The sequence below is a fragment of the Cyanistes caeruleus genome, chromosome 4 (assembly GCF_971803275.1).
Source record: "Cyanistes caeruleus chromosome 4, bCyaCae1.hap1.1, whole genome shotgun sequence".
NCBI lineage: Eukaryota > Metazoa > Chordata > Aves > Passeriformes > Paridae > Cyanistes > Cyanistes caeruleus.
In genome coordinates this window covers 49222998-49248780 of record NC_141704.1, presented here as the reverse complement: position 1 = coordinate 49248780, position 25783 = coordinate 49222998, and the positions used below count along the sequence as shown (strand labels likewise).

Here is a 25783-nt window from a genome sequence, read left to right as displayed (position 1 = left end):
TTTCTTTTAGGATTTTTGTTTGGGGTTTTTTTTTGTTTGGTTTTGTTTTGTTTTTGTTTGTTTTTTTGGTTGTTTTTTAAATTTTGTCCTTTATAGCAAGCTATTAATGCTTGCTGCAGTCGAAAGGCAGATACTACAAAGTATGTCTCTGTCCTCAAAGGTTGCAAACAGAGGGGGTAATTCTTGCTTTTTGTTTTGTCCTAGACAGATAGATTAGTTCTCATGTGCGTTAAGTGGGTAGGATTTGCAGATCACTCTGGACCTGTCAAAATGAAAGCCAGCTGTAACAATTTGATACATGTCTTGTGAGTTGAAACAAGAGCTGTGTTTTCTAAAGCTTGGCCTGCTATTTGGAATGCCAGGCTTTCTTTGAGAGAGTGGATGTTTCTTTGGCAGATTTTTTTTTCCCTCATTAGAGGCCCTAGAACAGCTATTCTCTGCAGTGTCTCCTCTATGTGTGGTGGGCTGACCTGCAGAAGCAGGGCAGCAGAAAACTTGTACTGCTGCTTTTTCTGTGGGCTTCAGCTGCAGCTCTGAAATAAGCTGAGGGTGTTTTTAATACTAAAACACTGACTTCAGATCCAAGACTTGTGCTTGAAAGCTGTGACTTGAATAAGTGAGAGAAGAGTGCTAAACTTGAGGTAGCTCCCATCACGTCAGGTGGGTGGACAATGCACTAACAGTGCTGAGATGGAACAGAGGAGTATTAGTAACAAGGAGAAAGCAATTACTGTGCTTCAATCTGAAGCAGCAATGTAAGCCATAACTAAAACATCTAAAGCAATAAAATGTTTCAAAGACCATTTGTACAAAAAGCTAAATAAATTCTTCCCTCAAAAGAGGAGCTCTTGAAAAAAGTCTTTTAAGAGTTACCTATGCTGCCATCTATATTAATAAGAAAGTAAGTGAGAAAACATCATTCCTTTTTGCAGTGTTTCATCTGTTCATGAGCTTATTTTTCCATTCAGGTTCAGCTTTCACATCTTTTAGTTTATCATAAATCTTGTAAAAATAAATAGTTGTTTAGCAGAATTCTTGTTGAGGTATGAGTGTGTATGTGTATATCTATATGTGCATATATATGTGTGTGCATGCCAAGGCTTAATATCGTAAGGTGTTTCATCTGAAAACATCTCACTGTCCTTAAGTGTAAAGTTTCATCATAGTCTTCATAGATACTTAATGAATCCTAGCTCTGTGGTACTTCAATTCTGTATTGTGGTTTCTAGGTAATAAAATAATTCTTTTATAAATGGCCACATTAAAGTGTTTTTATTTTTGAAAACGCTTGATTGCTAAGTTTGGAAAAGCCAGTGTTATTACTCCTCCTCGTCTCTCTAGGTTAAGCTACAACTACTAATTGCATTATCACTTGCCAGCATCCCTCCCACAGACTCTTTGCCTCATCCAGCACACAGAATATATGCTGCTAATCTTGATGAGTGTTTCCCCTTCTCCTTATTGTAGAGTATGTGGCATAAGGCCATAAATTCCCTGCATGGTACTCAAAGCTTGCTTTAAAAGAAGAATTAATCATTTCAGCAGGGATTTTTTTTTCCTATGATATTTCACAAATGTTTGTGAATGTGCCTTCCAATAATAACATTAACAACAGCTTCTTCCCTTCTGCAAGTACACCACTGCTCATGTTTCTGGCTTCAAGTCAAAGTGTGTTTTGTGTTGTGGTTGAATTGGGTGATCCCTAACTGCTTCACCTCAGGCTCTGTGCATGCCTCATCTGACAGTCATCTTGGTTGGCCAGCCTCACTTTGGGACCTGCTGTTCCTCTCTCACGCATTGCTGATGGTATTCCCATTTCATATGGAAGCTAAAACATAAGTAATGTGTGGATATTACCCATATGAAGTCAAAAGCAAAATCTGTCTTAGAGCAGTGTCTGGCAATTACTAATAGTATGTGCTGGGGAAGAGGAAGAGAAACAAGACAATTATGCAGTGGTGGTGTCCTGACAGAAACTTTTCTAGCCTCTTTGATTTGCAGACTGGGTTGCTCTCTTCTGGGAGTTACCTGCTTTTTCACCCATGTAAACTTGTAGCATCCCCAGAGTGCTGTGACATGGAATTCCACAGATCCACTCGAGAAAACCACTCTTTCTATATTTTTTAAGTCTGCCTCTGATGTGACTGGAGTAGGATTCAGCTCTGGACTGAACACTCATATGCAGGTGTGTGAATGCAGATGTCTAATGATGTTGGCAGCACAGCTGAGAGCAATTCAGCTCACCACCAAGTCAGCCTGTGGGTTTGGACTCAGGATTGCTTTAAGCAGAGGTATCTAATCTTGTCTTGTGTACTGCTGGATGTATCTCCTGCCCAATCTCCTGTTGCCACTTGGTAGGTTGCAGGCATCCAGCTAAACCTCTGACATACCTGCCAGCCCTGTGCAGGCATCTTGGATGTGCTAGGATTTCTCACATATGGCACTTGTTTTATCTGGTGGAATTGGCTCCTCTGTCTTACTGCATCACCTGGCATGGGAATGAAACTTTTCGAGTCTTATGACCAGATCACTGCCTCATGTCCTGTCCCACATTTTGCTCCCTCCTCTGTGTAGTAAGAATTGTTCTCTGCTTCTGATCTGGTTAGATCTACAGTTGTGACAGACTTCTGCATGTATCTCACATTGCAGAGAACTTGTCCACTTGTTCTTGCTTCACTTACAGATGTGAATGTTCATGACTCAGCAAATCCTAACAACGATCAAGTGTCAAGTGAGCTCCCCTAAAAAGACAGAACCTGCCATTAGCAATCATCTGTGGATATTTTTGTACTTTAAACTCCTTTTCAGGGCAGGGGTAGAACCTGTTCTTGTCAAGCCAAGTTCATTTGAGACATTCTTCCCACTGTTCCTTCCTTCTTTGCTGGGCTCCTTCCAGTTTCTGCAGCAAGGGATCTTACAGACCCAGCCTCACCGTTACAGCTGCTTGATGAAAATATTGCAGAGAACACCTAAAAAAGCTTGTGTTTGCAAGTGTATGAGGGAAATAGTGCTCGGTGTTGTGTGGAGAATAATATACTGATGGTAATCCATAAATGAATTAGTTTATTCGATAGTTCTGTTAAGTTGTTGATGAGAACAAGTCTAATGATGCTGCTCAAAAAGGTGGATGCATTTATTTAAAGAGTAGGTGGATCATGAATTAAACCACAATTCTGAAACAGCTCTAAATGCATCTCTTTCAGCGCATGGTCCTGACCTACTGTGCCTGTGCTAGCTTTCCCTGCTGGTTCCCTGTCATCCTCATGGACTCCACAGCTTTTCCTTTGCAGTTGCAGCTGCTCTGGGGACACTCAGAAGAATTTCTGTCATGGACAAACCCGCTGTTTCCCTGCAGCTTCTCCCTTTGCTGCAATGGAGCTGTTTGGCTGGAGTTTTGAGAGAGGGGAAAAATGCCTTCTTGATATGTAATGTTGTGAACCTTGGCTCAACCTTTTGAACATCAGTTGCAGTTGTGATCAACTCAAAAATGACTTGCCATCTGTGCAATTTCAGTCAATACATGCTTGTGTGCCACAGAGGTAATGGTTTATATTATTTTAAAATAATTTCTTTGCAAATTATTGTTGCAAATTTGTCACTTGGATGTTTGCTGTATTTATCTTCTGAAAGCATTTTTAGTACCTTTCCCTAGCTTTTTTTGCAGTGAAATATACTTAAACCCATTACTTGGGGTTTGTTGTGTTCAGGTTATAGCCTACACTTGCGCAGTACTTCACTTCCAAAGAGCATATAATTGAAAACTCACTGATTAAACCTCATGTTAAAACTACATGTATATTCATGGCAAAATCTGAACTGGCTCTTCATTCCTGATTTGAGTGCTTGAGTGAAAAATGCAGACTTTCCCCATTATCCAGCTGCAGAGACAGTAAATTAGAGGCCTCTTAAGGGGCCAGGTGTCCCTTGGCAGCATTTTGATGTTCTCTAGTTTCTAATAAGCAAGCTGGATACTGGGAGTTTCCAAGTTGATCTGGGTACTGGGAGAGTTGTGTTCTGTTACTTACAAATCTGAATAAGCATTGCTGTGCTCCTTTGGCTTCTCTTTCTTATGTTAATCCTTAGTTTTTAATCTTGTTCAACTGAATTTGTTCAGTGCTTTTTTACTTCAAAACTATGTGGTCACTTAAACAGCTTGAGTCAAGACAGCAAATATCAGCGCGGGTTTGGACAGAAACTAAGGTCGTGTTCTGCAAACAGCTGTTGTGGTGGAGGGTGGCGGTAGCCCTTTCAGTGGAAGTACTCTGAGTTGGAGCAGTCGGATCTGGGAGATCTTGTAATGTTACAAAAGTTAATGTGAGAATCAGTATTCTATTGCCAGCATTCCTGATACCTTGGTATTTCAAAACATCTCGTTAAATAGATGTATGGGTCTCGGTGTAAACTGAAACACAAGAGTGCTGAGGTTATGGTTGCAGGGATAATGTTTGCTTGTTCTGTGTAATGTTTAGAAAAAGTTTGCTAAGCCTACTGTTTACAGCTGATTTGCAAAATATTCCCAGGAATGTACAGTTGTGCTGGCAAATTATTCTCTTAACCAGTAGTAGTTCGCAAACAAATCCCAGGGTGGGTAGGAGTATAGTTACGACCAGTCCTAACACTCAGGAGCGTGTCTGATGCTCCAAGTTGATGGGCAAGACACTGCAAAGGGCTGGCATTCCTGTGCCTACTGGGGGGAGCCTCTCTCCACCCACCAGCTGCAGCAGTCAGTTGGCCATCTACTTATTCTCTAGTATTAATTTATAAAAGAATCTGCTTCTCTGGTGTAACTTACTCTGTTACGTACCCCCTGGTGATACTGCATCTGCCAGTTTACATGCACATTCCTTCAAAGCGTTTTGAGATCACGTTAGGCACAGGTGTTCTGGTAGGCAGGAAAAACAGATAGTGGTGGTTAGTGGTCTCCAGAGGTATGCCCTCAAAGAGAGCAGGGGTAGTGCGGTTAGTTCTGTTGGAAAAAGGAGATGATTTCCTACCCAGCTTCATCCTTTTTGTCTTGGAGCATGGAGCTGGGACCCTGGTGGCAGGAGGAGAACACAGTGCAGAGTCTGCAGTGTGTCTGCCTCCCTGTCAGATGCAGAGGGTGCTTTGGAAAGCCTCATCCCAGAGCAGGCTTTTTGGCTGTCCTGTGTATGGGCTGTGTAACTGTGATATATCTATGTGGGAGGGTGGCTGGAAGCAGGTGTGCTTTGTTTTTATGTTTCTAATACAATTATGTGGCCATGTAGAACTGCTTAGGAGTACAAAAAGGGGAGAGTGCTCTCTCCTTATGCTATCGGTAACATCAAGATATTGCTGGTTTTGATCAGTCTTTCCTCAGGACACAACTAGACTTCTTCTGACTTACCAGAAGTGTAGTATTTCCTAGTCTGGTTGAACCTGTAAGAAGTTTGAGAGTCTTGTGAATTTTTCAATGATGTAAATTATTTAGATGTACAAGATTGAGAAATTGCAAACAAAATGCAGTTTTACTGAAGCAAAACTGGAAGGTGTGGTGGGACCTCAAGCTAGGTGTACCCCACAGCTTTATCTTTTCTTAGGATCGTGTACCACCTTTGTATTTTGCTTGTTTAGATCGCCTGTACTCTTTTTTTCTGAAATGCTGAAAAGCTGTAGCTGGCTTCTTCCCATTTTGCATCATAAAAACTATATGGTTAAAAGCATGTAGTAAGCTTCCTTTGTTCCTTGTGTTTCTATAATTTGATGTTGCCATGTCATTTTTTCTGAGAAGTTATCATTCCTGCATGTGTGCATATGTTGGCATCAGTGTGTGTCACCTTAGTCAACCTATGTAAGTAACTACTTTGATTTCTGTTAATTTTTACTAATTAATAAATGAAGAATGCTGCTGATTTCATTGGGATTTCCTGATGAATGGTCTTAATCATTAAGGACTATGCTCTGCCATTTTGAGATTGCCATTTCTAATACTGCCGTGTAGTTTTTGTGTACAAGTGACACTTATTACTATGCTACCATAACTTTCAGCATTCATAATGTGGGACAGAAGTGATTGGATGCTAAATTAATGCCTCTTAAAAACCCTCTGCATTGTTCTGTTGTCTGTAGTTTCCAGTTCTGCTCCTTGTGTTATAATATGGTAGTGCTTGCTAGGATGCTGCATAGGGGAAACACCCATGTGCTTCTCTCCCCTTCCCCTACCCCTTGCAACCAGGCATTACAGAGTAACTTCTTATGTGAACACACAATGTTTATTGATTTGAAAAAAAAAAAAATTGGTGTCACATTATGCAAAGGACATACTGGTAGAAATTTGGCTGAATTTCAGTGTTCTGGCAAAATTGCCTGTACAGGTTTGGAACAGAAGAAATACCAATACTTTAATTAATTACATGGTTTGAGTGAGGTGTAAAAGCTGGGGCCCTTCGCATGTGGCAATTAGAGAGGTCTTGTTAATGGATCTGTATTATATATGCTCAGTGGAAGAGTGGATGTGAACTGACTGGTCTGATTACAGGCTGATGCTTTTGTCTGTGCCAGAGGTTCCACATATATTCTTAATTTTTCCAACTCCCAAAAAGACTCCCCTTTACTGTTCAGTTTTAAGTGTGCATGTATATATTTGTAAGCTAAGACTGGCTCCTTTGTTCTATAAACTTCTAATAAGATTGTGGTATAACTTAGGAACTTAAGAACTGTAAGTTTAAAGACACAGGAAAATGCTGTGTTTCCAGTTGGGTGATGGCTGCTTGTTTTGTTTTATTTAACTATTATTTTGATCTCCTTTTAAAATGGTGTTGCTATATGGTTGCATGCTTTTTTTATCAGCTAAAACCATGAGTTCTCAATATTTTCTGTTAAAGTACAGGAAATGTTAACAAAATATTTCAGATACTTTTACTGAAAAACAGTTGTGATTTGTAGTATTTATTGTTTATCTGGGGAAATTTTGATTGTACTGGTTTCAGCTTATCTGATGCTTGCCCATGAAGTGACCCATCCTTTTCAATGTGTTCTCTCTTCTGAGTGTTTTCTTAGAGGGTGTGGTGGTACTGATTATCCTCATTACTTCTGACAGGGATTTTTATTTTTAATGAAAAGTTCTACTAGACTTTTGCTTCCACCTGGAATGCCTATCAGCTCTAGCAGATCTCATATCTTCATAAGCTTCATAATTACATTTCCTGAAGCAGAAGTCAGGCTTAAGGAAAGGTGGAGTAGCAGCAGTGCTTCCTTGTGCCTGTAACATCCTGCCCATAAAAGCAGGGAAATAGCTGTTTGGAAAGGAAAAAAGAACAACTTTTGAACTTTCTGTTGTAAAATCAACACATTCTCCCATTTGCTGCTTAAGAACAAAGCATGTAATCATTTTCCCCCTTCTCTGGTTTCCCGGTGGCCATTCTCCAGCATGGCAACATAATGTGTGTTTGGAGTTGGGCCATAGCATCAGGTTGTAAGTAAGCAAGCCCTGTTCTCCAGTGCAGCCTAATTGCTGTTCTCCTGACCTTTCCTCAGATGAAGAGTTTGTTTATCCAGCTTTTCCTGTGGGATATTCATTAACCATGTTCTGAAGTCTTCTGTTCACACCTCTCTTGAATGCCTACCGGTTGTGGCCTCCTCCTATGTTCTCTCTCCACTGTGTCCTCCCAGTATTGATCTAAGTGGCGCTGGCATCACCCTACTCTTTTGTTGATGTTATTAAAAAAAAATAAAAAATGTCTGAGTGTAACAACTGGCATGTAATTCTGAAGTGATTCACTACTACAGAATGGTCTGCCCAGATATAGAAATTGTGAGTTGATGAGAAGGGAGCAGCATGCTCACATAAGCACTGAAGATGTTAGTGGTGTAAACTGTCTGCTGATACATGGCACCAGGCTAGCACAGTGTTTGGGTAAGTTGGGATTTGTGCCATGAAGTGTTTATTGCCCTGTAGTTCTCTCATGCTGCAGAGTTGGGTAATGCTTGTTTATACTATCTGTGATCTTTTTTTTTAACCTGTACAAAAATAAAACCCTGTTTTTTTCCCTTGCTCATTCTTCTGTTTTCAGTTTGCTTATTCAGTTTTTTCAATTTTTGAATTTTGAATTGAAAATTTTTCAATTTTGAATTTTTTTCACCTGTAAAAAGAAAAAAAATACCTTATTCATCCTATTTAAGAAAAGAGCTTCCTGGTAGTGATTTTGTTACTGGATGAGGAACTGTGACAGCTGACACTGGTTCCTCAGACAGCAGTAGCATCTAGCAGAGAAGCAGGCATAAAGCAGCCATCTTTAAAATTCTCAGCATTGAAGGCACCTGAATTGATTTTTTAAGAAATTAATGTGTTGCATATATGTATTCTGGAAAACAAATTCATACTGAAACTGGGCAAAATATGTATTTTTGCAAAAAGGATTGAAACACAAGTTGGTGGCAGTTCTCAATTTTTGTAATGGTAATACTATGTTTTGCCTTTCTTTTTAGAGAACGTAGGAGTTTTGAAAAAACTTGTTCTTTTTTCAGTCTCACTCTGCTTGCAACTGCTTGGTAGCCTTAAATATGTGTGTAAATCCAGGTGGTTGAAAAGCAAGAGCTTGAAACCCCTCAGACGCAGGTTATCATTACCATGCTCGTGAGTTTATTTAAGGCATAATCTTGCTGCCTCAATTGGTTGGTTTCCTCACAGTGCAGAGATTTGGGATTGAGTACCATCTTACCAGTGCGATCTTGAAGTCACTAGGACATGGGCTTTGATGGGTGGTGGCATAGGGCTGGATGGCTGAGGTCCAGCCAGCTGCCTTTACCTGTTTGTTCCCAGCTAGGCCGTGATTCTCTACTGCATCCATCATCCATCTCACAAGATGAGAGGAATAACTTACACTGGGGAGTTGCAACTAAGAGTCCAAGAATGGTTCAAGCCTTTTATTTTCCTTCTTACTGGAACAGCAGTCAAATCTGAGCTCTGAAGTCTTGGTAAGTTCAAACTGCAATTCCAGTCAAATAGAATGAAGGTGGAAAAAGAACTGAAAAGTTCCTGTTTGCTGCAGCTTTGAGATAATTGCCTAAGGGGTTCTGGTTTTTATTTTCCAACATTTGGCCTCTTAAGGCTGGGGATACAAAATAGAGGTGAAATCCTATCATTAAGGTCAATGTAAATTTACCCTACAGTAGTATGTGGTCTCCTAGTTTGCCCCCATCCATTTTTTTTTCCTTGAATTTTTGCCACACTGGTTCAGGCAGTAGAGGGTAAAGCGGATGATTATAGTATGCTGCTTTTGAAATGTCTTTTGGATACTATCTGATTTTTAATAAAGTGTAGTAATATAAAGGCTGTACAGAAGGCTACAGTCTTTACAGTTTTAATTGTCAATGAAATGTGCCAGGTGATATGAATTTTCTGGAGCGTGAAAGGAGGAGAAAGTTTTTCATGCAGGCCAGGCTGCAGGGGGGCGTCCTTTTGCCTGCACTGTGAAATATCTAATTTGGATGTCTTTTTGAAGAGACTGTTTTTTAATATTTCTGTGGAAGCTGTATAGATACTTAATTGCACAAATTGCAGTGAGAGAGGTAGCGTTGGTGTAAAAATATTTTCTATGGACTTATTTCATGAAAACCTAACTTGTTTTGAAGTAGAGCTACAGTGAGTGTAAATTTTATTAGATTTTGGATGGAGATAGTTTTTAGCTCTGGTTTTTTTTTGTGTACAGATATAAAACAGCAGTTACATAAGTTGACTGCAAATGCATGTGTTGGTTTTATCGTGGTCGTATTTAACATACTAGAAAGATACTTCTGCTACTTTGGCTTAGAGGTTGTGTACATTACTGAACGTACCAGTGATTGCTTCCAGGCTTGAGCATTCTCCCAGCCCGCCAAGGTTGTTGTTATGAGCTTTTGAGGCCTTGCAAAAGCAGACTTATTTGAAAAATAGATAGTTGTACTTCCTTAATTTTGTGGGGGTTTGAGATGTGTGTGTGGTAGAGGAGGGCATTTTCCCTTCACAGAAGTTTCAAATGTGAGCTCAGCACCAGGTTGATAAAGACAGTAACAATAACTCTTTGAATTTGAAGAACTGTATGTTCTTCAAAGTACTACATCCTCCCCATGATCCTGGCATTTCTTTGAGAAGACCATTAATTTTTCTGAACATTTTTTCACTGTAGTGTTAATGATAAGGGAAGGCTGTCAGGGATGTTCTATATCCAAAGAGCCAATGGCTGATGTTTCCTAGATGAGAGTTGTCAGTGTGCATTTTTGAGGTTTGTGTTTTTTCTTTTAAGTGGAACAAATCCAAACAGAAATTACTTGGTTGGTGGGACTGTTGTGATCATGTGCAGGCTCACCATTTCTGTCTAACAGCAGCTCTAGGGCTTGGGCTGGTTATGAAGCTGCTGTCTTTTCTCAGTACAGGCAGGTTTTTGTCAGAAGGTTTTACAAGTAATTTGGTGACACAGTCTTAGAACTACCAAACCAAACACAGGAAGGGAATGTTGCTCTGAAGATAAAATGGTGTTTGACACACTTGGCAAAAGCTGGCACATCACCCAGCTTCTCCTGAGACAAGGCCCACAGCCGAGCTTGCTTCAGACTGGAAAGTGCTGGCAGTAAGCACAGGGAGAAGACTACGCCTTGGCCTGCCATGGGGCTCGCTTCCCCAGGAGTGGCTGCTTGGTTTCCAATGTCAGTTTTAAAATAAAATGTAGATAGCTGGATTTGAAAACCTGTCATTGTAAACAATCTCTTCCTGCCTTCTGTTGGATGGAACATGAATGGATTCTCGTTGTGTAGTTGTATGCAAATACTGTGGTATAATCATCCAGAGCCCTAATGTTACTTAGTTGTTTGATCTCTACTTGTATTAGTACCCTGGGCTTCAGACCACATTTAACCTTTAAGATACACTAGGTAGTTTTCAATACAATATCCTGTATAAGCTTGTTTCCTAATGGTCTTTTAAAAGCTTGATTTTGTTATACAGTTCACAGAGGCTGATAATTCATTTTAGTTCATTAAACATCTTATGTGCTTAAATAGCCAGCAGTTAAAACACTTTCTGAAGAGGAGACCTGAAGGAAATTATTTACTGTCTGTGATATTTCTTACATCTAGTTTTACTGAAATTTGCAAAACTGAAACAGCTGTTAAATGTTACTTAAATAGTGTAATATATTTATTTAAAAGCATGTCATAGTATGGAGAGGGAAGAATGTACAAATCTGTGTAAAATCTGTTGTGTCTTTAGGGACAAAATCTAATGCTAAGCCTGAGTTGCTATTATTTGTACAGTTGGTTTTCACTTTAAACAGATGACTGCTTTTTTGAAACTGGGTTGCATGCCAGTAGTTAAAGTACAACCATGTAGGGTACGACGGGGTTTGTAACTACGGGTTTTCAGAGGTGAGGTCATGATGAACTTAAATGAAACTTAAGCAGCAATGTTAATGTCGCCAACAAATATATTTGGTTTTCTAGCCTTTCTTTCACAATGCCTGAATATGAACTGTGTTTATATTGCCTCTGTTTGAAGGAAAATAATTTGTTAAAAGGAATAAAGGGAAGTTACTTTTGTTTTGTTTCTCTGCTACTTAAAAATATTCACCGTATAAACATTTGAGTGTTTACATCAGAGAGGGCAGATGTAGTCACAATGTTTTACTTTGTCATTCATTGCTTTCATTACCATGCCAAACCACATGGTGATATTGGTAAAAACTGGAAATAGTCAGAAAGTAACAAGTATTTATTAACTGTAATGCCTGTACCTTTAAAATTATGATAAAATTATAAACTATGGTGTTGCATGGGGGGGATTTCTTTAACCACTATGGAAGGGAGACCACATTGCATCATGGATAAAAGTAAAGTCTTTGAAATAAAGTCAATGCTACAGGTCTATGAAAAATAGATTTTTCATAGACCTATAGCATACAGATTTATAAACAAAGAGCATCTAAGCTTTGGTGCGCTTATGTCACAAGTTCTGATGGAGGTCTGGTCCCCACATCCCATTTTTGTGGTTGGTCAACCTGCTGTAAAATGATTGAGAGGATGGAGCAACTACCTTAGGAAAGACTAAGGAGTTCAAAGCTCCTCACTTTGGAGAAAGAATAAAGAAGGTATATGTGATTGTGGTTTACAAAATCACAAAAGTGATAGGTAAGCTGAATGTGAAGCTTGGGTTTACCAGGTCCTGCCATATTAGGATTAAAGGGCACTCAATGTTTTAACAGAAGTTGTCTTCTGTCTTAATAGAAGATCATCTAAAAGTGGATGCCAGTACCTTGTCACACTGCAGTCATGAATTTGTGGAACTTGCTTCCACAAGCAGAGTGGAAGTAGAGACAGGCAAGTGTTGGCAGGTTCAAAAAGGGCTTATGTATGTGCATAGGCACCAGGGCCATAAATGGACACCGAGCAGACTCGGAAGGGAGGTGCCCTCTGAATTCCTGCTTCCACACTTGTGGATGCCAGCAGAGAGGCTGCAAAAAAGTCTCTCGTGCTTGCTTGAAATAGCCTTTGTTTTTGCTGCTGTTGAAGGCAGAATATCCGGCTGGATGCCCTGTACACCTGACCTGAGAGGGTGCCACTTCTCTCGCTCTGTCAGGAGGACATGTTGTGTGGGCTGCTCTTGAACTCTCTCTGACTGTCAGGATAATTGTTCAAGACTCAGCCAAACCTGCTTAGAAAAACAAAATCTTTACCTAAAAAAGAGACTGCTTCTTTGCCCTGTGTGCCACTGTTAGAACTGGATCTCCCTGACTGCAGAAAGCAAAAGATACTACAGGAAGAAGAACCTCACCTTGTTCAGGAGGATGCAGACATTTCAAAATTCTGCTGTGTGATAAGGTCAATGATTGGATATTAATGTTTCTTCCTGGCCACCCTGTCCCCAGCTCATCTTCACACCTCTTTGGCCACTGGTGTCTCTGACTGGCTGTGAGCAGTGTCTGCTTGGTGAGTCTCAGGGTTTCAGGTGAAGGAAGAGCACTTACCTGGAGTTCAGGCTTGCCCCAGGATAGAAGGAGGAATTACTGTCACTGGGAAAGCTGCTCTGCTCTCAGGAGAGTTAGGATGAGGGAGAAGTAAAGATGCTTGTTTCAAAATAGTTTAATTGCAAGGTTTCAGTTTCTTTCTTTCCTGTAGGAGTGCTGACAGACTGCAGGAAAGAGTGTTCTTGCTTGTAGAAGGAGTAACAAATGAGATCAGAATTCCCTTAATTTTGTTTCCTGTGTGCTCTGTTGGGCTTTTTTTGTTGTATAATAGCACTGTTAGTTAAATCCTTACTTTAATGCAAATGTGATGTACATAGGATGCACTAGCTGTAATTTTTATGACTAAACAAGACTTTTTTTTTTTTTTAACCTAGATTAGGCTGGATTTCTCATTTTAAAACCATCAGTGTTGTATTTCAAAAATTATTTCTGGCCACAGCAAGTTCATGGCATCTTCATTCATATGACTGAATCATAGTCTCTGTATGTGTGGGATCAATGTGTAACATGAGAACTGAGATAGGGACTCATGTCTTAGAAGAATGCTTGAGTTCCCACAGGTCTTTGGTTCTCAGATTTGTCATAAAAATGCTTTATATATGTTTCTGGGTTAGGTTTAAGCATTTGTTCATTATATTTTCCTCTGCCTTTTGAGCTGAAATATTAAGAGTAGCCTCATTCCTCAAGAGATGCTAATTTCTTGAAGTTTTGTGAAAATAGTAGGTTGGGTGGAAGAGAGAGAGAGACCCTCTTGTATCTCTCCATATATAGGAGGCAGCAGTAGCAGTTTAGATAAGCCAGACATTTGACTCAAGGCAAAGATCCTGGGGATGCAGGCTTCATGGTTTTGGAGTTTTCTTTGTGAAACTTTTTCTCAGCCTTATCCCATAGCAGCCTGTAGCTGTTGAGTTTATTAGCGCTTTCTTACTGCATGCAGGACTAGGGTTTGGCAGCAACTTTGAGACTTAGACATCCATAAAGCTCCTGATGTGGTGTGATTCTTCTTTTTCAGGACCACAACTTGATTTGCAGTTCACTTTAATTCTAATTTGTGCTGTTTTTGTTATGTTTCTTGAGGATGCGTGCTGAGCTCATCTCAGTCAGGGCTTTGCACTCAGCATAAATGTTACAAAGAGAGTGCTGCACTCTCTAAACATCTGTGCTACAATAAATGAGATGAGCATGGGGGTGCAGGCGATAAAGAAAAAACATTTTCTGCTCTTTCTTGTGAGGAAGCTCAACTGTGAAGAGGCATTGCATCATGAGCTCTAATGAAAGACCAGCTATTCCCCTTGGGAAAATGAAAGCACTTGCCTCATTTCCCTCTTACTGGCAGCTGTTGCTTAGGAATTTTGTTTGAGAATGAAATGCTGCTTTGGTTGACTTGAGTAATGGCTTTAATACAAATGGCTGCCAATGGTGTGCACTGTAAGTGTTGTGAAGGACAGAATGATTTTCTTAAAAATTAATAGCTCAGACTAGAAAATTAGTGGTTTAGACCCAAATATATAATCTGTGTGAGTTCTGATGTATTCAGCTGTCTTCTTGAGACTAGTTTTTATCTTTTCCATCTGGCTTGGTCTGAGGGAAGTAGCAGATCACATTAGCATCATGGAAAGGAAGGAGATCAGGAGCTCTGATGAGGAAAACACTTGATTGGGCTGGGAGGAGAAAGGGGTGCTGATGTGGGAGACATTACTGAGAGCATCATTTGGCTAAATGATGGAAGAGAACCTAGCTCAGCTTCTATTCTATATATTTGATTTTTTAAAAAAAATACCATGGAAATGTTTGGCATGTGCATTGTTTTATAGAGAAAATTAATTTTTTGAACACTAGCACCTAGAAGTGATACTGTTATGCCTGGCAACATCTAGGTTTTTGGCTGATGGAAGAAAACACAGTGTGAACAGCTCTACTGGTTGTGCTTATACTTCACTCTGCTGCTGTTACATATGCAAGGATCTGTGGTTAGGAAACTCATCACCAGGCCTGACTTTTGAAGAAAGGCAGTTTCCCAATTCCCCACATACAGCCTTTGTGAGGTGTATGCTGGGCATCTTGTAGGGAGTCAGATGAATCAGCTGCATCTGAATCAGCCCACAGATGAATTGTGCCACAGCAGTGCACTGGCTTTGAGAAGCTGTGCCAAATCTCGCCTCCAAAATTCTCTTGCTCCTTTGTTTAAAACAGCTGACTTTGGAGCTTTCTCTTAGCAGGTGTGGCTTCAACCAGTTGGTGGCCATTTCAAGAGTGTCAGAATCACATTGTAAAGCATGGTAGAGATGAATTAAGTACTGCTGTTGTATTGGATGACTAAAGGTCTTCATAAGTAATAAATTTACCTGCTGAGATTAAAAAGTGGAATTTGATCTGCTAGACAGAAGCAGAGTTGGCAGGGGACAGCTTTTCTTTTAATGGTCCTGTTATGAAGGACCTACTATTTCCTGTGGGAAACGAGTTTGTCATGCCTTCCTCAACCCGCCTAAGTATGCTAGTCAAAGAAGACTTACTTACTTTAAATTCTAACGTGGCTAGCAAAGCTGTATTGCAAAATTTAGGTGGCAATGTATACTGAGAGCAATTCAGCCCCAGAAAAGTTGGGGAAAAAAAGAGGGAAAAACCCTATACAACATCTTGTTAGCTTCTCTTTGCATGCTGGCTAAGTATAATTAAGAAAATTAAAAGCCACAGGTGCCTCAAATCTATGTGTTCTGCTTAATGGCACTCAGTGAGAGCAGCTGACACAGTGAATCATGGTGGGCTGAGGCTTTCTTGTTCATAATAAACCCAGTGAGTTGTTCCTTTGTTGGCTTTCTGTTGGCAGCAGTCATGTGGGATTTACTGTCTCTGCAGTTTGTGTGACAGCAGCATGATTTTCTGTGAGTCCTGGTGTGTTGTTAGTGAGGAGGTTTTCTTTGCTTGGTTGAAGTTGTACCCTGATGAATGAGTTGGAGTGTTCTGAGTTTTTTGTTTGGGTGCAGGATGGTATCACCAAATTAATTCATGATGAAGATCTTGGTCTTAGGTTTCCAGTGGCATCGAATTATTTCCTCTCCTGGGACACGTCTTCACTTTTCACTGTCTGTGGTCTTGATAGTGAAAGATAGAGGAGTAGGGTGAAAATGATGACTGAAGTAAATAGCATTTCTGCCTCTTGTGTATAGTATTTTTATTGAATGATTCTGAGTCCATTTGTTTGTTTTAATCCCAGTAGTCCTCTTTGTATTCAGTTCAGAGATTTGCTATGAACTGCATGCTATTGAAATGAATTGAGGCACAGGGTTTGGTTGTGTAGAAGATGAGTTAGAGGTGCATTTGTTGGCAGGATGCTCGCTACAGAAGGAGGTAATCCCCGCTTTTGCGTAAACACACAGATGTGTTTTTTGTGGGCTTAATTAAGCTTCGCCAAAATTGTCCAGCCTCTAGTGCCAGTGCAAGAAGGCAGAAATTCCTGTGGTGTGTTCAAGTATGGAACCATGTCTAACTCATTTGAGGGAATGACAGCTGCCCCAGTGATGCCTTGTGGCCCAAAGCTCTGTAGCAGTGCTGCACTCGAAGGCCAACTACAAGGGCATCACCAGGGCAAGTCTGGGGGAAGTCAGCTGGACGCTGGCCTTCAGTGCTGTGCTTGGATTTACTTGCTATGCCTGCTTCCATGGCAATCCCCACAATTAGACTGATCTCCTGGGGTGGTGTCTTTCCTAACCAGATCAAATTTCTGTCATTTTGGGTGAACAGAAATGTGTATCAAAACTCTCATATGTGAAAATAGGAGAAAGGTTCTTGCTATCTGTTCATACTTACTAATTCACCAAGGTTTTTTATCTTGTCCTTTTTTTTTTTCTTCTTAATAATGCATACAGATAATTTCCTAGCTGTCAGCCTTGTGAACTTTACCCTGTGTCATTGCCATTAAAGTTAATAGATTGTTTTTGTCATCTACAGTTAATAAAAGTTGTTTTTGAGGAATTAGACCTTGAGGTGCACAGAAGTTAATGTGGAGTGGTTGTTTGTTTATTGCTTTTTTCTTAAAGGTTGATGTTTCAACATAGGAAAGGTGAGGTTTTTTTCCACTTTCCTAGTTAGTGTTTGTTGCTTGATTATAGTGGATGTTGTGGGTGACTTCAGTAATCATGGTGACAGCTCCAACAGGGTAGGTACCTGCTTGAACATTCAGAAATTAATTAATAATAAGCATTAAAGCTGAGGTATCCAGTACTGGAATTTCAGTATCATTGTTAGTAGATTGGTGAGGTATGAATTCCACAATGTGGTTGTCTCTCAGGTAAGTCTTGGCTGGTGTCCATGTGAAGGAGTTTGTCTGCACTTACACTGACAGGGAACATTGCAAATTAAAGATTGGGTTCTTGAAACGTGTCATATAGATATCAGATAGAGGCCTGCAGACTGTTTCCTGTCCCTTTAGTATCCATTTTTGTTCCTTTGGGCCTGCTTTGTTTGCACCCAGATAGAACGCTATAAAGCTGAAAGAGCCTTTGGAGACATGAAGTGGGCAATTCAAATGAAGCTGTCTTTATTATTTGGGGCAGTCTGGGGTAGAGGGAAGGTGAAAAACAGAAGGGCAAGAGGCTTCATTTCTCATGGGAGAATAAAGACTTGAATTCTGAAAACGTTCAGTAATTCGGTATTTATAATATAGTACGTGGGGTCTGGCAACTGTGCAAATTGCTCCACAATCTCAGAACTGTGCTTAAGGAACTAATGGCAGAATTGTCTTTTGCTGGTGTGCTCCCTTTTTGCCTCAGTTTCCTGATCTTGAAATAAGGGCATGTTCTCAGTGTTAGGCAGGAAATCAGTATCTGACCCCAGATCAGAATTCAAGGTTTCTGGCTTCAAGTTCTCTGTTCAGACCACACCTTTCTTTTTATAGCTATGGGGAAAAAAGTCTGCTCCAGCATGTCATTTTGTGAGATGCCATATAGGAAAAGCAAAACTAAGCCTAGGAGAGCTAAAAATATTTGATTTTAAATTAGGAAACAGAAGAATTGCAGCAGATTCTTTCTGGCAAGTGGAGCCTTACAATGCCACAGCAGATGTGCTCATCTCTGGGGTCGTGTCTGGCAAACTGAAGTGCCTGCAAAGATGTGTGCTGAGTTGTACCGAGTGGTGTCCAATAGAGTGGGATGCAGGACAGGCCACTGAATACAGGGAAGTCCTTTTTCAGGATACACTACACTGGAATGTGTTTGTGAGGACAGATGGAACTGTGACTTGGTTTGTCTGTAGGGTGAATGTGTTCAGGTATTCTCTGAAAGCATCCAGGTTCTTCAAAGCTTCTCCCTTTTCTAATTGGAGCCTTAAATCATCAAAGCAGAGAGCTGAAACTCTTTCATACTATATATGGCATTTGTGCTAGTGGTAGAAACTGGAGTGTATTTATAACACTGGTTTGCTGCAGGAATACAGATTGGGAGCAAATGTTTGTTTGGAAAAAATCCAATTCCAGGGTCTTCTTTTACTGCCATACGTGAAAGCCATAGCAATCTCATGAAAGCAACAGTTGAAAAATCTTAATAGGGCCTTCCCCATGGAAAAAAAACCCTTGCAATTGGTGTAACATAAGGTATGGAGAGTTACTTCTGATGGTTTATGTAGCAGGCAGTGTTCCTGTATGTAACATCCTGTCTGTCACATTGGAGTGCAGGGATGCTGTGGTGTTGGCACACTCTGGGATTGTTTGGGTTACTTGTTAGGACGTACTGCTATTTTCAGATGTACTCCTTGTTTGTTCAAACGTACCTATTTGTGCCCCAAGTAATATTTAACGAAAATTTTAAGTATTCTTAACAGGATGGCATGGCATTGACATGAGGAAATCAAGCCATAAAATGAGCTGAGCTGTTTTGCATATTGCTGCAAAATATCTGAAGGAAAACAGTTGGTAACAAAAGGGCACAAGTGTCTTTGGGTGTGTTGATTTAACCAGCTCCCTTCAGTCCAAGTGTTCTGTTTGATTTGCTTAATGTGTTAATCCTTTATGTTGCTGCACAGCTAATTACTGTTATGTTGAGCCTCTGTGGAATAATTACCATTTGGACTAAGAATGTTTGTATCCAGAATCATAAAATGACTGATTTTTAAAACTGCTGTCTTGTTTTTGAAGGATGTTCAGAAGGAGAGAGAGCCTCATGTTTATCTCAGCAAAGAAGAAGTTAAAGAAAAGATACAAAGCTATAATTCATGTGTCACTGATAAATTAAAGATGACCTTGGTAAGTTTTGCATAGAATTCCTGTAATTTTTAATGCAAGCAGATGAATTGTAACTTTGTAGTGCATTGTGAATTGTTTTATTCTCAGCATCTTATGAAACTGTCTCTGTTTTAATTATTTTCTAAGAGACTTTTCCTTAGATTGGCAAATTAAATCCTATGTCTGAAATGCTTTTTATCTCTGTAACTTTTTTACATGAATCAAAAGAAAGTATTGTAAAAACAAACTGATGTAATTTGAAATGTGTTTAAAGTAAACTGTCAGCTGACACTGAGGGACATTTGTCAGAATTTTCTGACCAATTCTGAAAACGCTAAGATGGTAAAAATGAAGGTATATTTTTCTTGTTTCTGCTGATAAATTTTTGTCAGATTTCTTTGATAAGGGTTCTCTAGCAGTGATAAAAGTTAAAACACGCAATATTTATTATAGGAGCCTTAACTTTCAGAGTAGTCATACAGGTTTTCAGCATGAAGAGACTTTCTTCCCCCAAAATAGACAATACAAACTGAAATACCTAAGAGTTCTCATTTCCAAGGATTGTGAACCAGGTCTAATAATCAGTTCAGTCTCCTCAAGAGCATACTAACAAAATTCACATCTATCTGCTTAGCAAGCTGTTACTCAGTTGTTATGCTGTCCAGATTTTCTAATACATTACATAGTCCGGTGGGTGTATATGGAAATTTTGAAATTCCATTATATCCTAAAACATATAAGTATGACTGTGTGCTAAAAAGATCTTTGTTATGTGTTTGCATGTGGATCAGAACTTCCTATGCCTAAAACCAGACTGACAAAAGTTTTCTAGCTTAGTAAGGTTTGATTTGCTTTGCTATTTTGTCTTTCAGAAGCAGCTGAAATAAACAATTTCAGCTGTTAATTGGATTGCCATTTATTCTGGGGTTTTTTCTGGATTTTTGTGGGCGTTTTTTTGTGGTTGCTTGGTTTTGGTTTCTTCGGTTGGTTGTGTTTTTTCTTAACATGATTTGACCATCTAAGTGCCTCAGACTAAGTTGACAAAGACAGCTAAAATGTGGGAGATAATTCCTGTATTTCTGTATTAAATCTGTTGCTAAAGATGGGTGTTAGTCATCTTATCATAGTTCTCTCCTAAAGTGAAAACTTAACCTCTGGTACGTTATACTTTTTGTTTGGTGAGGTCCTAATATACTTAGAATTCAACAGTTGTTATTAAGAAAAAATTAATACTCAGTAGTTATTAATAAGAGAAAATAATATTCAGAAGATATACCAGAAGGAATAACTGTCTGAATTACCAAAACAATACTTTTCCTGTGAGATGTCATGTATTGCAGTGGTACTGAAATAGTGTTCACTGTGAGCATTTTCATGTGTCTGCTCCACTGCTGTGTCACAGCTGGTCACTGCTGACGATTTCAACAGCTCAGGCCTTTCCTTCATTGCAGAATGCGAATGGGGTTTACACTGGCTTCATCAAAGTCCAGATGGAACTATGCAGACCCATCACTGTGCAGTCCTCCCAGAGCCAGGGGAGGTGTGCTCCCAGCAATCAGGAAACTGCTTTTTACTTGCCGGACGGCTGCGTGAACACCCTTCACATCAGCAGCACCAACACCGTTCGGGAAGTTATCGAGGCCTTGCTCAAGAAGTTCTTTGTGGCCGATAACCCTGCGAAGTTTGCACTTTATAAACGCTGTCACAAGGAAGATCAAGGTATAAGCTGAGCTTGTGGCGTTTTGGAAGTGGAAGGGTTTGGGGAGGGAGCTGTGCTATAGTAATACTTGAAATAAGCCATGTGGAAGAACTCAGATAAATGGGGGTGACAGTCTTCCTACCTCATCTTTTTTTCCTTATGTAAAGTTATGGTAAGACAGTAAAAGACTGGGAGTGTTTTGGGATAATTCATCCAAGACAAAGTCACCTGCTAAAACATTACACAGATCTCTGGTGCTTTGCAGTCCATTTTAATTTATTTTATTCCCTTATCAGACCCTGAATTCCAGCTGCCCTGATATACTGCAGAGTTGTGAGATTAAGTTACAGGTTTTTAAAAAGATAAGCCATGGTGTCTGTGATGCACGAGGTCCTGGCACTGGCAGACCGCTCGAGGTGACGACCACGGGCACGTGTTGGGCTCACGTGTGTAAGTGCACGTGGCTGTCCCTGGGCACTGGCTGCTGTTAGGAGTTCGTTGTAAGTTGTGATGGAAATACCAGAAGATGGAAAAGGGGTTTTGTCGGGAAAGGTGCCTATTTTGCCAGTGTTGTGTTCTTGTACTTAAAATACGCCTTTCTTCTGTGGACATGGAGAGCAATTTCAGTAGTTCAGATGTTTCTGGCTGTCAGGCAGGCAGAGTTGTCTTTTAGATTTCGTGTGTGAAATTTTAAGTGGAGAAGGTATCAGAACTGTGATACACAGCTCTGATGACGTAAACGCTCAGGCAGAGCAACAGATCTGTGTGCTGTATTCTTTTGTTGTGGGTTGTTTTTCCTCCCCAGCCCTGCATGTACTGTGTTGGCTGGAGGCCATTTCATTCCTGTGCAAGTGCAGTGTTGCACTGTCACCATCAGTCACCTGCTCAGCTCCTTCCTAAAACTCACTGCTTGAAACCAGTATGTAGACTGATAGATAAACAGTGTGTAAATTTTGGCAATACATGCGTCTTTCTGAAATGTTTTAGCATTAGCTAGCCTTTGTCATTCCAAGTGTTTGAAACGTTGGTAAAGATAATGATTACTGTGGTTTCCTTCTCCTGCAGTTTATACATGCAAGCTGTCAGACAGAGAACATCCCCTGTACCTGCGCTTGGTGGCAGGCCCCAAAACAGAAATGCTCAGTTTTGTTCTACGTGAGCATGAAACTGGAGAAGTCATGGTATGTCACACCCTCCTGGGTCAGTGTTTGTGTAACTTCATGGATGAGCGGGCTTCTGTTTGAGCTGTGCTGACCAGACAGTTCATTTTTTGGAAGCAGACTCTTTTCCTCTGTTAATTTCCTTTGTGCCTTTTGTAAACATTTCATTTGTGGTTGGGTTGACCTGTTGTTGCTTGCAGAAGAAAAAAACAGTTGAAAAGAATAAACTATTTTCAGATGCCCTAAGATTTTCAAGGAAGTTGCCTGATACTGTTGAAAATTGTCTGCGGTATCTCTGTTTGGAGATACTGTAGATATAAAAGATTTATGAATTTTCCGTTCATCTCATCCATTCTTTGCTCTCTCTGTCTTTCCAGTGGGAAGCTTTTAGTATTCCTGAACTGCAAAACTTCTTGCGCATACTGGACAAAGAAGAAAACGACCAACTGCAGGTCTTGAAGAACCGCTACGCAGCTTACAGGGGCAAACTTGAAGAAGCCCTTCGTGGGGTGCTGAAACCTGGTTAAAAGGGGGCCAAAGGACACTCAGGAAAACGCGCGCTACCAAATGTCAGTAGAGCATGCCAAACCCAACGTACAAAGAGCAGCAGAGAGTAGTTTTCTTTATTCAGAAGACTGTTTTGTGATGCCAGGGTAGACTTAGTTCCATAAGCCAGGTCACTTAGCATCTTGCACCCGCAAGTAAGGGATTCTGCATGTTTGTACATCAGTTTGCAACCCTCTGTGTGCCTAGAGAGTTTCCCAAGTTATCTTGGTGCAAGCTGTGAAACTGTAAGCAATTTCCTAGGATGCTATGAAACAATACCTTTTATTTTTCTTCTTTGCTTAATGGTATCTTTACAAGTAAGGATGTGCAAATTGATGAGTTAAAAAAATACTATTAAAGCCATTTGGACGGGAATTAGTTGGAGCACTATCTTAGAGATGAAATTGATTTGCACTACCTTTCTGTTTTTGAATAGTTACTGTATAATTTGTGAGAGAACTGTTATAGGTGGAAAAGCTTATGAGATCTTGTGGTTTGTACTGTGAAATTTGTGGAGGGCTTTTAAGTGGTCTTTGTGAAGAAGGTAAAGAGAAAGTTGAAAAGAAAGTAAGAGTTGGGGAGAAGAACTCTAACAGCTGACAGAGGAGGTTTTAAATGAAAATAGTATTTACACAGAGGAAAGTTGAAATACTAATTCTACAAGGTTATAGTTTTAGTATGTTATAATATTGTGAATTTTTATGGTTTTTAACTGCATAAATCCACACTGGAAATGAAAAAAAGATAATAGAAATAGTGGGAAGGAACGAGAAGCAAAAGCTAAGTAAGAATGGAAATGGAGCTGCACATACAGGTCCCTTTTGGAGAAGCTGATTCCATAAAGGCATAGTTAGGGTTTGAAAAGTGTGGTAAACCTAAAAAGCTGCTTACTTGAATTCTGAAAAGTGGTCCATGTCTCAGATAACTCTGTGAGAAATACCTGTCTAGCAAGAGTGCAGATATAAGCTACAACTACAGATTCATTTGGTCTTTATTGTAAGTCAGGTCTTTCCTCTGGCTCAGTGATCCATTTTTAGGCTGGATAATCTTGAATTACCATATCTGAAAGACAGAAATAGCTTCCTCTGCTTCTTTCTTTGTTAAAGGCTCAGTCTGGCAAAGAAAGTAGAATTTCTTACTCACATTTCCAGCTCAGCAGAACATTAACATTTATTGTCTGTGTTGGTGACTGAGCATAGTAACTCACTTTTAATAATTCAAAAGGTTTTTTCCTTATGGTTTTTAAACTCCTAATTGAAAAACTGATTACCAAATTCTGCAAACTGCTGATTTACTTGATTTAAAAGTAGGAAAAATGTAGCAAGAAAACCTTTTACTTTAGTGTAAATATAGTTGTTGTTCTTTCAGAGTTATTTATCTAAAAATAAAAAGCTTGTTCAAAAGAAACCAAAGAAGTGGGTGTGCAATAGAAGCATGGAAGCAGGAGGCAGATTTGAGTGACTGATACTGTAGTCATTATCATGCCAGAGAGGAAATGAGTTATGTACTGGGGTTTTGGGGGAGTGGAGGAGTGCTAAGGATTGAAGAGCAGCAGAAGTTGTGGTGGGGTTTTTTCCCCCTCTATTCTCAATGTGTTCGTTTTAAATTCCAAAGGAATTGTTAAAACTTTGGTGACATCTAATGGATACTGTGTGAAACTCCAAGATGCTTCTGTTCTTCCCCTTAATTTTACGTAATTGTGCCTTTGTTTCCTTTCCTTAGTAAGATTCTTTTTAAAACTCTTCACAAGTTTTTTAGGTAAAAAGAATTTGCAAGCTTATGAGACAATCATAATGTTTTAAAGAGTTAAGAGAAATTAAGAGTAGGACTAACTATAAAATATATCTAAGGCATATCTTGTTTGTTTTTTTAATTTCACATGTAACATTGTAGTGCATGTGTGAGTTAGTAACATTATCCTCAAGTGAGACACTTTATAATGGTTCAGGGAATGCTTTTGTGTTTTGTTACAGTTTGTTTTTCTAGGAATGCAGCAGCCAGCATGTTGGTGGGTATTCTGTTAACATCTTAAATTATGTTTCTGCCCATAGATGTGTAAGCATTGCATAATCACTGTCAATATTGAACCATTTGTTGCTCAGATTTAAACACTGTTTGAGTTTTAAAGTTGAGTATAAAAATATGTGAATTTTGGTTTTACTTGAACTAAACTGTAAGTCTTTTTAAGTAGGCACATCTGCATTTACTTCAGCCAAAAACCTCAATCAGTGTTGTATGCACTATGAGTCTTGATTTGGGGTGAAGGGGAAGGGGGTGGGGGACCAAAATAAACTTTAATTTTTATTTTGTCTTAGTCCACAGTTAATTATTGTAAGATGTCATGTGTGGAGTTAACTTTCTCCTTTTTTGTTCTACACACTGGCAGTTACAGCAGCTTTAATTTAAAAGAAATGGTTGTGCCTGGTCAGTTTTATCTTTTTTTAATTTTAGCATCAGATTGAACTGTCAAAGCTTTTGTTGCAAAACTGTTTTCTTGTCATTATATGATGGTACCAGAATGACTAAAGGATGAGGGAGGGGGAATGCAGGGAAACATTAAAATATATGTCTTTAAATACAAACATTTAAACTATTTATAATTTTAACAAGCTTAGTTTTATTTTTGTAGGGAAGTTTTTATTCCCCTTAAAGTTATTACTGAAATGGCAAAAAAAAGTGATGGTTCCATTATTAAAGTTGAAGTTGGCAATACTTGGTTACATGACATGTGTTTGGTTTTTCCTTTACTTGATGATGGTGTGATCACTTTGAGGCCAAATGGATTTCCCTGTAAAGCAGCAATGAGTCCTATCAGGCAGACACAGCTGGCCTTTAGCATAAATTTAGGTTTGCCTGGGAGAGAGGGAGGGAGCTGAGGGTTGTAGGGCTCACAGAGCTGACTCCTCTGTAGCGGGAGAAAGTGGTGCTGGTGGGGCAGCCAGCAAGTGGTTTCCTTTCTGTTAAAAAACATCTTGAAACAATGCTAATATACTAAGGCTGGAGGTGATACCCCAGACCTCCCCAAGAAATGCTTTTCACTCCTTTTTATCTTTAATGGCTTTTTAGTGGTTTTCTTTGGTAACATCCATGTTTAATTTCCCAGTTCCTTATTCTGTGTTTCATAGAAGTGGTGTATTCCTCCCTGATGGAACTGGTAGAAGGGAGCTGCTGAGCTGCTTGCTTTGGTCTCTGTGGCACTTCCCTGGGCACC

The 25783-nt window shown here is 39.7% G+C and overlaps 1 protein-coding gene across 3 annotated transcripts in view; it reads left to right on the top strand.

Annotated features, from left to right (window-relative positions):
• Window positions 1-25292, top strand: part of RASSF3 (Ras association domain family member 3) — a 93353-nt gene extending 68061 nt beyond the window's left edge. For all 3 annotated transcript variants that reach the window (XM_023931570.2, XM_023931576.2, XM_086884551.1), the window contains 4 exons: window positions 19081-19188; window positions 20619-20886; window positions 21932-22047; window positions 22404-25292. In XM_023931570.2, the coding sequence (XP_023787338.1) occupies window positions 19081-19188; window positions 20619-20886; window positions 21932-22047; window positions 22404-22553 (642 nt within the window). In that variant the 3' untranslated portion in view covers window positions 22554-25292. The remainder of the gene's footprint in view (window positions 1-19080; window positions 19189-20618; window positions 20887-21931; window positions 22048-22403) is intronic.
• The last annotated feature ends 491 nt before the right edge of the window (window positions 25293-25783 follow it).